At 35.9% G+C, this 17057-nt stretch overlaps 1 protein-coding gene across 2 annotated transcripts in view; it reads left to right on the plus strand.

Annotated features, from left to right (window-relative positions):
• LOC106611209 (rho GTPase-activating protein 5) overlaps window positions 1-17057 on the plus strand; it is an 82344-nt gene that overhangs the window by 33861 nt on the left and 31426 nt on the right. For both annotated transcript variants that reach the window (XR_006770988.1, XM_045723596.1), the window contains exon 4: window positions 2520-2597. Coding sequence is in view for 1 of the 2 variants with exons in the window: in XM_045723596.1 (XP_045579552.1) it covers window positions 2520-2597 (78 nt within the window). In the remaining variant the exon portion in view is untranslated. The remainder of the gene's footprint in view (window positions 1-2519; window positions 2598-17057) is intronic.

A 17057-nucleotide genomic window follows, 5' to 3' on the forward strand; every position in this document is an offset into this window, starting at 1 on the left:
GGAGGCCTGGCTCTGGGCGCAGACACAGGACTCACCAGGCTGAGGAGACTTGAAGGAGGCCTGGCTCTGGGAGCAGGCACAGGACTCACCAGGCTGAGGAGACTTGAAGGAGGCCTGGCTCTGGGCGCAGGCACAGGACTCACCAGGCTGGTGAGACTTGCAGGACGCCTGGCTCTGGGCGCAGGCACAGGACTCACCAGGCTGGGGAGACATGCAGGAGGCCTGGCTTTGGGAGCAGGCACCGGATAGACCGGGTCCTGGAGACGCACTGGCGGTCTGGAGCGCACGGCCTGCACAACCCGTCCTGGCTGAGTTGTCACTGTAGCCCGGCACGGGCGAAGCGCTGGCACAGGGCGAACTGGGCTGTGCTGGAGATTGAGGGCTGCCGTGCGTAGAGCAGGCGCAGGGAAGGCTGGACCTAGGAGACGCACTGGTGGCCACATGTGCTGCGCCGGCGTACTTCTCCCTGGCTGGATGCCCACTCTAGCACGGCACTTGCGGGGGGCTGGTATCGACCGCACCGGACGGTGCATGCGGATGGGCGAGACCGTGCGCACTTCCGCATAGCACGGTGCTCTCCACATCAACCGCTCCCCACGGTAAGCACGGGGAGTTGGCTCAGGTCTATTGCCTGACTCCGCCAATCTCCCCATGTGCCCCCCCCACATTTTTTGGGGGGCTGCCTCTCGTGCCTGCTTTGTTGATTTGCCTGTTCCTCCCAGTATCGCCGTTCTGCCTTCGCTGCCTCGATCTCCCACTGCGGGCGGCGATACTCCCCAGGCGTTGTCCAGGGTCCCTTTCCGTCCCAAATCATCTCCCACGTCCAGGAGTCTATAACCCTCTGTTCCTCCATACCACGCTGCTTGGTCTTCTTGTGGTGGGTGGTTCTGTAACGGCCGTTGCAGAGAGTAGACCAAGGCGCAGCGTGGTGAGTGCTCATCATGTATTTATTATAGAACACTTAAACAAAGAAACAAGAAACCGACAGCCAAACAGTTCTGTCAGGTTAGCAACACTAAACAGAAATTAACCACCCACAAAACCCAAAGGAAAACAGGATACCTAAGTATGGCTCCCAATCAGAGACAACGATATACAGCTGTCCCTGATTGAGAACCATACCCAAAACAAAGAAATACAAAACAGAAAAAAGACATAGAATGCCCACCCTGGCCTAACTAAAATAGAGAATAAAACCCTCTCTATGGCCAGGGCGTGACAGCTGCCAGATTAGCTCTTCATTGATCAATCTATATGAATCTTATCCAAATGCATCAGAGTCTCTCATGGCTTCACGTTGAAAACAAATTACTATCCAGTCTTCTGATTTTCTTTAGTAATATTATATTTTTCAAAAAAACAGTATTTTTCAGACCAGTTAGTACATACTAGCAGCACGCATAACCACCAAACCAGACAGGCAAATTCAGGGCAGCTAAGACAACCTAAGCCAAGGACAAATCATCTTAAATCGACATTTTTATGTAGGGCCATAGACTGAATGGAACTCTTTACCAATACATATTTCTCAGGCAAAAAGTAAATCCACCTTCAAGAAAAACAAAAGAACATCTAATGCTATAGTCCATATGACTGGACAGGAAGTAGAAAGAACATCTAATGCTATAGACCATATGACTGGACAGGAAATAGAAAGCATCAACTGAATGTTAAATGTGTTTCCTGTCAGGTATTTTAATTGTCTGTATTGTCTACTTTTGAAAGTAGGTTTGGTTTGGTTAGGTTAGGTTTGGTTAGATTAGGTTAGGTTTGGTTAGGTTTGGTTAGATTCGGTTAGGTTTGGTTAGGTTTGGTCTGGTCTTGTTAGGTCTGGTTTGGTTAGGTTTGGTTAGGTTAGGTTTGGTTAGGTTAGGTTTGGTTAGGTCTGGTTAGGTTTGGTTAGGTTTGGTTAGGTTAGGTTTGGTCTGGTCTGGTTAGGTCTGGTTTGGTTAGGTTTGGTTAGATTCGGTTAGGTTTGGTTAGGTTTGGTTTGGTTAGGTTAGGTTTGGTTAGGTCTGGTTAGGTTTGGTTAGGTTTGGTTAGGTTAGGTTTGGTTAGGTTTGGCTTGGTTAGGTTAGGTTTGGATTGGTTAGATTAGGTTTGGAGGTGCTGCTTACTGTATCCCAGGGCCAGGGCCTGTGTTTCCTCTACCCCTCAAAACTGACAGCCTTTTCCTCCACCTCCTCCACAGTGTGTGTGTGTGTGTGTGTGTGTGTGTGTGTGTGTGTGTGTGTGTGTGTGTGTGTGTGTGTGTGTGTGTGTGTGTGTGTGTGTGTGTGTGTGTGTGTGTGTGTGTGTGTGTGTGTGTGTGTGTAAAAATCGTCTCGGGCCATGCTTAATATCACGGTGGTTGTGTCTGTGTTTTATTTTTCTCTGATCTGAAATCATTGCTAAACGGAAAAGTGTCTTTAAACTTCTCCTGCCCTTTTCACAGTGGAACCATGTTGATAGCAGGTCAAGTAGTAGATTCACACTGCCTGTACTTATGCTCTAAATATGTCTGTTCTTTTGTCCTCCAGGACTTACAACAGAGGGCCTGTATCGCGTGAGTGGGAACAAGACTGATCAAGACAATATCCAGAAGCAGTTTGATCAAGGTAAAACACAGCTGCAGTTGTCAACTCACTATTTTACCTACGATATTCTCCTAGAAATGTATTTTTTCTTTACAAGCTCAATGTTTTCCTTATTATCTTTACAAGCTCAGTTTTCATTATTATCTTTACAAGTTCTCTGTTTTCCTTATTATCTTTACAATCTCACTGTTTTCCTTATTATCTTTATAAGCTCTCTGTTTTCCTTATTATCTTTACAAGCCCACTGTTTACCAAGCTCTCTGTTTTCCTTATTATCTTTATAAGTTCTCTGTTTTCCTTATTATCTTTATAAGTTCTCTGTTTTCCTTATTGTCTTTACAAGCTCACTGCTTTCCTTATTATCTTTACAAGCTCTCTGTTTTCCTTATTATCTTTACAAGTTCTCTGTTTTCCTTATTATCTTTACAAGCTCACTGCTTTCCTTATTATCTTTACAAGCTCAGTGTTTTCCTTATTATCTTTACAAGCTCTCTGTTTTCCTTATTATCATTACAAGCTCTCTGTTTTCCTTATTATCTTTACAAGCTCACTGCTTTCCATATTATCTTTACAAGCTCTCTGTTTTCCTTATTATCTTTACAAGTTCTCTGTTTTCCTTATTATCTTTACTAGCTCAGGGTTTTCCTTATTATCTTTACAAGCTCTCTGTTTTCCTTATTATCTTTACAAGATCCCTGTTTTCCTTATTATCTTTACAAGATCCCTGTTTTATCTTTACAAGCTCTCTGTTTTTCTTATTATCTTTACAAGTTCTCTGTTTTCCTTATTATCTTTACTAGCTCAGGGTTTTCCTTATTATCTTTACAAGCTCTCTGTTTTCCTTATTATCTTTACAAGATCCCTGTTTTCCTTATTATCTTTACAAGATCCCTGTTTTATCTTTACAAGCTCTCTGTTTTCCTTATTATCTTTACAAGCTCTCTGTTTTCCTTATTATCTCTCCAAGCTTTCTGTTTTCCTTATTGTCTTTACAAGCTCTCTTGTTTTCCTTATTGTCTTTACAAGCTCAGTGTTTTCCTTATTATCTTTACAAGCTCTCTGTTTTCCTTATTATCTCTCCAAGCTCTCTGTTTTCCTTATTATCTTTACAAGCTCTCTGTTTTCCTTATTATCTCTCCAAGCTCTCTGTTTTCCTTATTATCTTTACAAGCTCTCTGTTTTCCTTATTATCTTTACAAGCTCTCTGTTTTCCTTATTGTGTTTACAAGCTCTCTGTTTTCCTTATTATCTTTACAAGCTCTCTGTTTTCCTTATTATCTTTACAAGCTCTCTGTTTTCCTTATTGTCTTTACAAGCTCTCTGTTTTCCTTATTATCTTTACAAGCTCTCTGTTTTCCTTATTATCTTTACAAGCTCTCTGTTTTCCTTATTATCTTTACAAGCTATCTGTTTTCCTTATTATCTTTACAAGCTCTCTGTTTTCCTTATTATCTTTACAAGCTCTCTGTTTTCCTTATTATCTTTACAAGCTCACTGTTTTCCTTATTAGTTTTATAAGCTCTCTGTTTTCCTTATTATCTTTACAAGCTCAGTGTTTTCCTTATTATTGTTACAAGCTCAGTGTTTTTCTTATTATCTTTACAAGCTCAGTGTTTTCCTTATTATCTCAACAAGCTCTCTGTTTTCCTTATTATCTTTTCAAGCTCGCTGTTTTCCTTATTATCTTTACAAGCTCACTGTTTTCCTTATTATTTTTACAAGCTTTCTGTTTTCCTTATCTTTACAAGCTCAGTGTTTTTCTTATTATCTTTACAAGCACTCTGTTTTCCTTATTATCTCTACAAGCTCTCTGTTTTCCTTATTAACTTTACAAGCTCGCTGTTTTCCTTATTATATTTACAAGCTCACTGTTTTCCTTATTATCTTCACAAGCTCTCTGTTTTCCTTATTATCTTTACAAGCTCACTGTTTTCCTTATTAGTTTTATAAGCTCTCTGTTTTCCTTATTATCTTTACAAGCTCAGTGTTTTCCTTATTATTGTTACAAGCTCAGTGTTTTTCTTATTATCTTTACAAGCTCAGTGTTTTCCTTATTATCTCAACAAGCTCTCTGTTTTCCTTATTATCTTTTCAAGCTCGCTGTTTTCCTTATTATCTTTACAAGCTCACTGTTTTCCTTATTATTTTTACAAGCTCTCTGTTTTCCTTATCTTTACAAGCTCAGTGTTTTTCTTATTATCTTTACAAGCACTCTTTTTTCCTTATTATCTCTACAATCTCTCTGTTTTCCTTATTAACTTTACAAGCTCGCTGTTTTCCTTATTATATTTACAAGCTCACTGTTTTCCTTATTATCTTCACAAGCTCTCTGTTTTCCTTATTGTCTTTACAAGCTCAATGTTTTCCTTATTATCTTTACAAGCTTTCTGTTTTCCTTATTATCTTTACAAGCTCTCTGTTTTCCTTATTATCTCTCCAAGCTCTCTGTTTTCCTTATTGTCTTTACAAGCTCTCTGTTTTCCTTATTATCTTTACAAGCTCAGTGTTTTCCTTATTGTCTTTACAAGCTCTCTGTTTTCCTTATTATCTTCACAAGCTCTCTGTTTTCCTTATTGTCTTTACAAGCTCAGTGTTTTCCTTATTGTCTTTACAAGCTCTCTGTTTTCCTTATTATCTTTACAAGTTCTCTGTTTTCCTTATTATCTTTACAAGCCCTCTGTTTTCCTTATTATCTCCCCAAGCTCTCTGTTTTCCTTATTGTCTTTACAAGCTCTCTGTTTTCCTTATTGTCTTTACAAGCTGTCACGATTGTCGTTGGAAGAAACGGACCAAAGTGCAGTGTGTGTGTCGTTCCACATTTTATTTACTCTGTGAAACTATGCGATACATCAAATAACTGAATAGAGAAAACAACAAACCGTGACGCATAGGAGAAACAAACACTACTCAAAAATAATCACCCACAAAACCCAGGAAGAAAAACCCCTACTTAAGTATGATCTCCAATTAGAGACAACGAGGACCAGCTGCCTCTCATGGGAGATCATCCCAAACAAACCATCATAGAAATACAAAAACTAGAACCTAAGAACATAGAAATAGAACACATAGAATAAACCCCCCTGTCACACCCTGACCTACTCTACCATAGAAAATAACAGCTTACCATGGTCAGGATGTGACACAAGCTCTCTGTTTTCCTTATTATCTCTACAAGCTCTCTGTTTTCCTTATTATCTCTACAAGCTCTCTGTTTTCCTTATTATCTCTACAAGCTCTCTGTTTTCCTTATTATCTCTACAAGTTCTCTGTTTTCCTTATTATCTCTACAAGCTCTCTGTTTTCCTTATTATCTTTACAAGCTCTCTGTTTTCCTTATTGTCTTTACAAGCTCTCTGTTTTCCTTATTATCTCTACAAGCTCTCTGTTTTCCTTATTATCTCTACAAGCTCTCTGTTTTCCTTATTATCTCTACAAGCTCTCTGTTTTCCTTATTATCTCTACAAGCTCTCTGTTTTCCTTATTATCTCTACAAGCTCTCTGTTTTCCTTATTATCTTTACAAGCTCTCTGTTTTCCTTATTGTCTTTACAAGCTCTCTGTTTTCCTTATTATCTTTACAAGCTCTCTGTTTTCCTTATTGTCTTTACAAGCTCTCTGTTTTCCTTATTGTCTTTACAAGCTCTCTGTTTTCCTTATTGTCTTTACAAGCTCTCTGTTTTCCTTATTATCTCTACAAGCTCTCTGTTTTCCTTATTGTCTTTACAAGCTCTCTGTTTTCCTTATTGTCTTTACAAGCTCTCTGTTTTCCTTATTATCTCTACAAGCTCTCTGTTTTCCTTATTGTCTTTACAAGCTCTCTGTTTTCCTTATTATCTCTACAAGCTCTCTGTTTTCCTTATTGTCTTTACAAGCTCTCTGTTTTCCTTATTGTCTTTACAAGCTCTCTGTTTTCCTTATTGTCTTTACAAGCTCTCTGTTTTCCTTATTGTCTTTACAAGCTCTCTGTTTTCCTTATTATCTTTACAAGCTCTCTGTTTTCCTTATTGTCTTTACAAGCTCACTGCTTTCCTTATTATCTTTACAAGCTCAGTGTTTTCCTTATTATCTTTACAAGCTCTCTGTTTTCCTTATTATCATTACAAGCTCTCTGTTTTCCTTATTATCTTTACAAGCTCACTGCTTTCCATATTATCTTTACAAGCTCTCTGTTTTCCTTATTATCTTTACAAGTTCTCTGTTTTCCTTATTATCTTTACTAGCTCAGGGTTTTCCTTATTATCTTTACAAGCTCTCTGTTTTCCTTATTATCTTTACAAGATCCCTGTTTTCCTTATTATCTTTACAAGATCCCTGTTTTATCTTTACAAGCTCTCTGTTTTCCTTATTATCTTTACAAGTTCTCTGTTTTCCTTATTATCTTTACTAGCTCAGGGTTTTCCTTATTATCTTTACAAGCTCTCTGTTTTCCTTATTATCTTTACAAGATCCCTGTTTTCCTTATTATCTTTACAAGATCCCTGTTTTATCTTTACAAGCTCTCTGTTTTCCTTATTATCTTTACAAGCTCTCTGTTTTCCTTATTATCTCTCCAAGCTTTCTGTTTTCCTTATTGTCTTTACAAGCTCTCTTGTTTTCCTTATTGTCTTTACAAGCTCAGTGTTTTCCTTATTATCTTTACAAGCTCTCTGTTTTCCTTATTATCTCTCCAAGCTCTCTGTTTTCCTTATTATCTTTACAAGCTCTCTGTTTTCCTTATTATCTCTCCAAGCTCTCTGTTTTCCTTATTATCTTTACAAGCTGTCTGTTTTCTTTATTATCTTTACAAGCTCTCTGTTTTCCTTATCTTTACAAGCTCTCTGTTTTCCTTATTATCTTTACAAGCTCTCTGTTTTCCTTATTGTCTTTACAAGCTCTCTGTTTTCCTTATTATCTTTACAAGCTCTCTGTTTTCCTTATTATCTTTACAAGCTCTCTGTTTTCCTTATTGTGTTTACAAGCTCTCTGTTTTCCTTATTATCTTTACAAGCTCTCTGTTTTCCTTATTATCTTTACAAGCTCTCTGTTTTCCTTATTGTCTTTACAAGCTCTCTGTTTTCCTTATTATCTTTACAAGCTCTCTGTTTTCCTTATTATCTTTACAAGCTCTCTGTTTTCCTTATTATCTTTACAAGCTATCTGTTTTCCTTATTATCTTTACAAGCTCTCTGTTTTCCTTATTATCTTTACAAGCTCTCTGTTTTCCTTATTATCTTTACAAGCTCACTGTTTTCCTTATTAGTTTTATAAGCTCTCTGTTTTCCTTATTATCTTTACAAGCTCAGTGTTTTCCTTATTATTGTTACAAGCTCAGTGTTTTTCTTATTATCTTTACAAGCTCAGTGTTTTCCTTATTATCTCAACAAGCTCTCTGTTTTCCTTATTATCTTTTCAAGCTCGCTGTTTTCCTTATTATCTTTACAAGCTCACTGTTTTCCTTATTATTTTTACAAGCTTTCTGTTTTCCTTATCTTTACAAGCTCAGTGTTTTTCTTTTTATCTTTACAAGCACTCTGTTTTCCTTATTATCTCTACAAGCTCTCTGTTTTCCTTATTAACTTTACAAGCTCGCTGTTTTCCTTATTATATTTACAAGCTCACTGTTTTCCTTATTATCTTCACAAGCTCTCTGTTTTCCTTATTATCTTTACAAGCTCACTGTTTTCCTTATTAGTTTTATAAGCTCTCTGTTTTCCTTATTATCTTTACAAGCTCAGTGTTTTCCTTATTATTGTTACAAGCTCAGTGTTTTTCTTATTATCTTTACATGCTCAGTGTTTTCCTTATTATCTCAACAAGCTCTCTGTTTTCCTTATTATCTTTTCAAGCTCGCTGTTTTCCTTATTATCTCTACAACCCCACTGTTTTCCTTATTATTTTTACAAGCTCTCTGTTTTCCTTATCTTTACAAGCTCAGTGTTTTTCTTATTATCTTTACAAGCACTCTTTTTTCCTTATTATCTCTACAAGCTCTCTGTTTTCCTTATTAACTTTACAAGCTCGCTGTTTTCCTTATTATATTTACAAGCTCACTGTTTTCCTTATTATCTTCACAAGCTCTCTGTTTTCCTTATTGTCTTTACAAGCTCTCTGTTTTCCTTATTATCTTTACAAGCTTTCTGTTTTCCTTATTATCTTTACAAGCTCTCTGTTTTCCTTATTATCTCTCCAAGCTCTCTGTTTTCCTTATTGTCTTTACAAGCTCTCTGTTTTCCTTATTATCTTTACAAGCTCAGTGTTTTCCTTATTGTCTTTACAAGCTCTCTGTTTTCCTTATTATCTTCACAAGCTCTCTGTTTTCCTTATTGTCTTTACAAGCTCAGTGTTTTCCTTATTGTCTTTACAAGCTCTCTGTTTTCCTTATTATCTTTACAAGTTCTCTGTTTTCCTTATTATCTTTACAAGCCCTCTGTTTTCCTTATTATCTCTCCAAGCTCTCTGTTTTCCTTATTGTCTTTACAAGCTCTCTGTTTTCCTTATTGTCTTTACAAGCTGTCACGATTGTCGTTGGAAGAAACGGACCAAAGTGCAGTGTGTGTGTCGTTCCACATTTTATTTACTCTGTGAAACTATGCGATACATCAAATAACTGAATAGAGAAAACAACAAACCGTGACGCATAGGAGAAACAAACACTACTCAAAAATAATCACCCACAAAACCCAGGAAGAAAAACCCCTACTTAAGTATGATCTCCAATTAGAGACAACGAGGACCAGCTGCCTCTCATGGGAGATCATCCCAAACAAACCATCATAGAAATACAAAAACTAGAACCTAAGAACATAGAAATAGAACACATAGAATAAACCCCCCTGTCACACCCTGACCTACTCTACCATAGAAAATAACAGCTTACCATGGTCAGGACGTGACACTAGCTCTCTGTTCTCCTTATTATCTCTACAAGCTCTCTGTTTTCCTTATTATCTCTACAAGCTCTCTGTTTTCCTTATTATCTCTACAAGCTCTCTGTTTTCCTTATTATCTCTACAAGCTCTCTGTTTTCCTTATTATCTTTACAAGCTCTCTGTTTTCCTTATTGTCTTTACAAGCTCTCTGTTTTCCTTATTATCTCTACAAGCTCTCTGTTTTCCTTATTATCTCTACAAGCTCTCTGTTTTCCTTATTATCTCTACAAGCTCTCTGTTTTCCTTATTATCTCTACAAGCTCTCTGTTTTCCTTATTATCTCTACAAGCTCTCTGTTTTCCTTATTATCTTTACAAGCTCTCTGTTTTCCTTATTGTCTTTACAAGCTCTCTGTTTTCCTTATTATCTTTACAAGCTCTCTGTTTTCCTTATTGTCTTTACAAGCTCTCTGTTTTCCTTATTGTCTTTACAAGCTCTCTGTTTTCCTTATTGTCTTTACAAGCTCTCTGTTTTCCTTATTATCTCTACAAGCTCTCTGTTTTCCTTATTGTCTTTACAATCTCTCTGTTTTCCTTATTGTCTTTACAAGCTCTCTGTTTTCCTTATTATCTTTACAAGCTCTCTGTTTTCCTTATTATCTTTACAAGCTCTCTGTTTTCCTTATTGTGTTTACAAGCTCTCTGTTTTCCTTATTATCTTTACAAGCTCTCTGTTTTCCTTATTATCTTTACAAGCTCTCTGTTTTCCTTATTGTCTTTACAAGCTCTCTGTTTTCCTTATTATCTTTACAAGCTCTCTGTTTTCCTTATTATCTTTACAAGCTCTCTGTTTTCCTTATTATCTTTACAAGCTATCTGTTTTCCTTATTATCTTTACAAGCTCTCTGTTTTCCTTATTATCTTTACAAGCTCTCTGTTTTCCTTATTATCTTTACAAGCTCACTGTTTTCCTTATTAGTTTTATAAGCTCTCTGTTTTCCTTATTATCTTTACAAGCTCAGTGTTTTCCTTATTATTGTTACAAGCTCAGTGTTTTTCTTATTATCTTTACAAGCTCAGTGTTTTCCTTATTATCTCAACAAGCCCTCTGTTTTCCTTATTATCTTTTCAAGCTCGCTGTTTTCCTTATTATCTTTACAAGCTCACTGTTTTCCTTATTATTTTTACAAGCTCTCTGTTTTCCTTATCTTTACAAGCTCAGTGTTTTTCTTATTATCTTTACAAGCACTCTTTTTTCCTTATTATCTCTACAAGCTCTCTGTTTTCCTTATTAACTTTACAAGCTCGCTGTTTTCCTTATTATATTTACAAGCTCACTGTTTTCCTTATTATCTTCACAAGCTCTCTGTTTTCCTTATTGTCTTTACAAGCTCAATGTTTTCCTTATTATCTTTACAAGCTTTCTGTTTTCCTTATTATCTTTACAAGCTCTCTGTTTTCCTTATTATCTCTCCAAGCTCTCTGTTTTCCTTATTGTCTTTACAAGCTCTCTGTTTTCCTTATTATCTTTACAAGCTCAGTGTTTTCCTTATTGTCTTTACAAGCTCTCTGTTTTCCTTATTATCTTCACAAGCTCTCTGTTTTCCTTATTGTCTTTACAAGCTCAGTGTTTTCCTTATTGTCTTTACAAGCTCTCTGTTTTCCTTATTATCTTTACAAGTTCTCTGTTTTCCTTATTATCTTTACAAGCCCTCTGTTTTCCTTATTATCTCTCCAAGCTCTCTGTTTTCCTTATTGTCTTTACAAGCTCTCTGTTTTCCTTATTGTCTTTACAAGCTGTCACGATTGTCGTTGGAAGAAACGGACCAAAGTGCAGTGTGTGTGTCGTTCCACATTTTATTTACTCTGTGAAACTATGCGATACATCAAATAACTGAATAGAGAAAACAACAAACCGTGACGCATAGGAGAAACAAACACTACTCAAAAATAATCACCCACAAAACCCAGGAAGAAAAACCCCTACTTAAGTATGATCTCCAATTAGAGACAACGAGGACCAGCTGCCTCTCATGGGAGATCATCCCAAACAAACCATCATAGAAATACAAAAACTAGAACCTAAGAACATAGAAATAGAACACATAGAATAAACCCCCCTGTCACACCCTGACCTACTCTACCATAGAAAATAACAGCTTACCATGGTCAGGACGTGACACTAGCTCTCTGTTCTCCTTATTATCTCTACAAGCTCTCTGTTTTCCTTATTATCTCTACAAGCTCTCTGTTTTCCTTATTATCTCTACAAGCTCTCTGTTTTCCTTATTATCTCTACAAGCTCTCTGTTTTCCTTATTATCTTTACAAGCTCTCTGTTTTCCTTATTGTCTTTACAAGCTCTCTGTTTTCCTTATTATCTCTACAAGCTCTCTGTTTTCCTTATTATCTCTACAAGCTCTCTGTTTTCCTTATTATCTCTACAAGCTCTCTGTTTTCCTTATTATCTCTACAAGCTCTCTGTTTTCCTTATTATCTCTACAAGCTCTCTGTTTTCCTTATTATCTTTACAAGCTCTCTGTTTTCCTTATTGTCTTTACAAGCTCTCTGTTTTCCTTATTATCTTTACAAGCTCTCTGTTTTCCTTATTGTCTTTACAAGCTCTCTGTTTTCCTTATTGTCTTTACAAGCTCTCTGTTTTCCTTATTGTCTTTACAAGCTCTCTGTTTTCCTTATTATCTCTACAAGCTCTCTGTTTTCCTTATTGTCTTTACAATCTCTCTGTTTTCCTTATTGTCTTTACAAGCTCTCTGTTTTCCTTATTATCTCTACAAGCTCTCTGTTTTCCTTATTGTCTTTACAAGCTCTCTGTTTTCCTTATTATCTCTACAAGCTCTCTGTTTTCCTTATTGTCTTTACAAGCTCTCTGTTTTCCTTATTGTCTTTACAAGCTCTCTGTTTTCCTTATTGTCTTTACAAGCTCTCTGTTTTCCTTATTGTCTTTACAAGCTCTCTGTTTTCCTTATTATCTTTACAAGCTCTCTGTTTTCCTTATTGTCTTTACAAGCTCTCTGTTTTCCTTATTGTCTTTACAAGCTCTCTGTTTTCCTTATTATCTTTACAAGCTCTCTGTTTTTCTTATTGTCTTTACAAGCTCTCTGTTTTCCTTATTATCTTTACAAGCTCTCTGTTTTCCTTATTATCTTTACAAGCTCTCTGTTTTCCTTATTGTCTTTACAAGCTCTCTGTTTTCCTTATTATCTTTACAAGCTCTCTGTTTTCCTTATTGTCTTTACAAGCTCTCTGTTTTCCTTATTATCTTTACAAGCTCTCTGTTTTCCTTATTGTCTTTACAAGCTCTCTGTTTTCCTTATTGTCTTTACAAGCTCTCTGTTTTCCTTATTATCTTTACAAGCTTTCTGTTTTCCTTATTACCTTTACGAGCTGTCACGATTGTCGTTGGAAGAAACGGACCAAAGTGCAGTGTGTGTGTCGTTCCACATTTTATTTACTCTGTGAAACTATGCGATACATCAAATAACTGAATAGAGAAAACAACAAACCGTGACGCATAGGAGAAACAAACACTAATCAAAAATAATCACCCACAAAACCCAGGAAGAAAAACCCCTACTTAAGTATGATCTCCAATTAGAGACAACGAGGACCAGCTGCCTCTCATGGGAGATCATCCCAAACAAACCATCATAGAAATACAAAAACTAGAACCTAAGAACATAGAAATAGAACACATAGAATAAACCCCCTGTCACACCCTGACCTACTCTACCATAGAAAATAACAGCTTACCATGGTCAGGACGTGACACAAGCTCTCTGTTTTCCTTATTATCTCTACAAGCTCTCTGTTTTCCTTATTATCTTTACAAGCTCTCTGTTTTCCTTATTGTCTTTACAAGCTCTCTGTTTTCCTTATTATCTCTACAAGCTCTCTGTTTTCCTTATTATCTCTACAAGCTCTCTGTTTTCCTTATTATCTCTACAAGCTCTCTGTTTTCCTTATTATCTCTACAAGCTCTCTGTTTTCCTTATTATCTTTACAAGCTCTCTGTTTTCCTTATTGTCTTTACAAGCTCTCTGTTTTCCTTATTATCTTTACAAGCTCTCTGTTTTCCTTATTATCTTTACAAGTTCTCTGTTTTCCTTATTGTATTTACAAGCTATCTGTTTTCCTTATTATCTTTGCAAGCTCTCTGTTTTCCTTATTATCTCTACAAGCTCTCTGTTTTCCTTATTATCTCTACAAGCTCTCTGTTTTCCTTATTATCTCTACAAGCTCTCTGTTTTCCTTATTATCTTTACAAGCTCTCTGTTTTCCTTATTGTCTTTACAAGCTCTCTGTTTTCCTTATTATCTTTACAAGCTCTCTGTTTTCCTTATTATCTTTACAAGCTCTCTGTTTTCCTTATTGTCTTTACAAGCTCTCTGTTTTCCTTATTATCTTTACAAGCTCTCTGTTTTCCTTATTGTCTTTACAAGCTCTCTGTTTTCCTTATTATCTTTACAAGCTCTCTGTTTTCCTTATTATCTTTACAAGCTCTCTGTTTTCCTTATTATCTTTACAAGCTATCTGTTTTCCTTATTATCTTTACAAGCTCTCTGTTTTCCTTATTATCTTTACAAGCTCACTGTTTTCCTTATTATTTTTATAAGCTCTCTGTTTTCCTTATTATCTTTACAAGCTCAGTGTTTTCCTTATTATCGTTACAAGCTCAGTGTTTTTTCTTATGATCTTTACAAGCTCAGTGTTTTCCTTATTATCTCAACAAGCTCTCTGTTTTCCTTATTATCTTTTCAAGCTCGCTGTTTTCCTTATTATCTTTACAAGCTCACTGTTTTCCTTATTATTTTTACAAGCTCTCTGTTTTCCTTATCTTTACAAGCTCAGTGTTTTTCTTATTATCTTTACAAGCTCTCTGTTTTCCTTATTATCTCTACAAGCTCTCTGTTTTCCTTATTAACTTTACAAGCTCGCTGTTTTCCTTATTATATTTACAAGCTCACTGTTTTCCTTATTATCTTCACAAGCTCTCTGTTTTCCTTATTGTCTTTACAAGCTCAATGTTTTCCTTATTATCTTTACAAGCTTTCTGTTTTCCTTATTATCTTTACAAGCTCTCTGTTTTCCTTATTATCTCTCCAAGCTCTCTGTTTTCCTTATTGTCTTTACAAGCTCTCTGTTTTCCTTATTATCTTTACAAGCTCAGTGTTTTCCTTATTGTCTTTACAAGCTCTCTGTTTTCCTTATTATCTTCACAAGCTCTCTGTTTTCCTTATTGTCTTTACAAGCTCAGTGTTTTCCTTATTGTCTTTACAAGCTCTCTGTTTTCCTTATTATCTTTACAAGTTCTCTGTTTTCCTTATTATCTTTACAAGCCCTCTGTTTTCCTTATTATCTCTCCAAGCTCTCTGTTTTCCTTATTGTCTTTACAAGCTCTCTGTTTTCCTTATTGTCTTTACAAGCTCTTTGTTTTCCTTATTATCTTTACAAGCTCTCTGTTTTCCTTATTATCTTTACAAGTTTTCTGTTTTCCTTATTATCTTTACAAGCTGTCACGATTGTCGTTGGAAGAAACGGACCAAAGTGCAGTGTGTGTGTCGTTCCACATTTTATTTACTCTGTGAAACTATGCGATACATCAAATAACTGAATAGACAAAACAACAAACCGTGAAGCAGAGGAGAAACAAACACTACTCAAAAATAATCACCCACAAAACCCAGGAAGAAAAACCCCTACTTAAGTATGATCTCCAATTAGAGACAACGAGGACCAGCTGCCTCTCATGGGAGATCATCCCAAACAAACCATCATAGAAATACAAAAACTAGAACCTAAGAACATAGAAATAGAACACATAGAATAAACCCCCCTGTCACACCCTGACCTACTCTACCATAGAAAATAACAGCTTACCATGGTCAGGACGTGACACAAGCTCTCTGTTTTCCTTATTATCTCTACAAGCTCTCTGTTTTCCTTATTATCTCTACAAGCTCTCTGTTTTCCTTATTATCTCTACAAGTTCTCTGTTTTCCTTATTATCTCTACAAGCTCTCTGTTTTCCTTATTATCTCTACAAGCTCTCTGTTTTCCTTATTATCTCTACAAGCTCTCCGTTTTCCTTATTATCTTTACAAGCTCTCTGTTTTCCTTATTGTCTTTACAAGCTCTCTGTTTTCCTTATTATCTCTACAAGCTCTCTGTTTTCCTTATTATCTCTACAAGCTCTCTGTTTTCCTTATTATCTCTACAAGCTCTCTGTTTTCCTTATTATCTCTACAAGCTCTCTGTTTTTCTTATTATCTCTACAAGCTCTCTGTTTTCCTCATTATCTTTACAAGCTGTCTGTTTTCCTTATTATCTTTACAAGCTCTCTGTTTTCCTTATTATCTCTCCAAGCTCTCTGTTTTCCTTATTGTCTTTACAAGCTCTCTGTTTTCCTTATTATCTTTACAAGCTCAGTGTTTTTCTTATTATCTTTACAAGCTCTCTGTTTTCCTTATTATCTCTACAAGCTCTCTGTTTTCCTTATTAACTTTACAAGCTTGCTGTTTTCCTTATTATCTCTACAAGCTCTCTGTTTTCCTTATTATCTCTACAAGCTATCTGTTTTCCTTATTATCTTTACAAGCTCTCTGTTTTCCTTATTATCTTTACAAGCTCAGTGTTTTTCTTATTATCTTTACAAGCTCAGTGTTTTCCTTATTATCTCAACAAGCTCTCTGTTTTCCTTATTATCTTTTCAAGCTCGCTGTTTTCCTTATTATCTTTACAAGCTCACTGTTTTCCTTATTATTTTTACAAGCTCTCTGTTTTCCTTATCTTTACAAGCTCAGTGTTTTTCTTATTATCTTTACAAGCTCTCTGTTTTCCTTATTATCTCTACAAGCTCTCTGTTTTCCTTATTAACTTTACAAGCTTGCTGTTTTCCTTATTATATTTACAAGCTCACTGTTTTCCTTATTATCTTCACAAGCTCTCTGTTTTCCTTATTGTCTTTACAAGCTCAATGTTTTCCTTATTATCTTTACAAGCTTTCTGTTTTCCTTATTATCTTTACAAGCTCTCTGTTTTCCTTATTATCTCTCCAAGCTCTCTGTTTTCCTTATTGTCTTTACAAGCTCTCTGTTTTCCTTATTGACTTTACAAGCTCAGTGTTTTCCTTATTGTCTTTACAAGCTCTCTGTTTTCCTTATTATCTTTACAAGTTCTCTGTTTTCCTTATTATCTTTACAAGCCCTCTGTTTTCCTTATTATCTCTCCAAGCTCTCTGTTTTCCTTATTGTCTTTACAAGCTCTCTGTTTTCCTTATTGTCTTTACAAGCTCTCTGTTTTCCTTATTGTCTTTACAAGCTCTCTGTTTTCCTTATTATCTTTACAAGCTCTCTGTTTTCCTTATTATCTTTACAAGCTTTCTGTTTTCCTTATTATCTTTACGAGCTGTCACGATTGTCGTTGGAAGAAACGGACCAAAGTGCAGTGTGTGTGTCGTTCCACATTTTATTTACTCTGTGAAACTATGCGATACATCAAATAACTGAATAGAGAAAACAACAAACCGTGACGCATAGGAGAAACAAACACTACTCAAAAATAATTACCCACAAAACCCAGGAAGAAAAACCCTACTTAAGTATGATCTCCAATT

The sequence above is a fragment of the Salmo salar genome, chromosome ssa09, assembly GCF_905237065.1.
Source record: "Salmo salar chromosome ssa09, Ssal_v3.1, whole genome shotgun sequence".
Classification (NCBI taxonomy): Eukaryota; Metazoa; Chordata; class Actinopteri; order Salmoniformes; family Salmonidae; genus Salmo; species Salmo salar.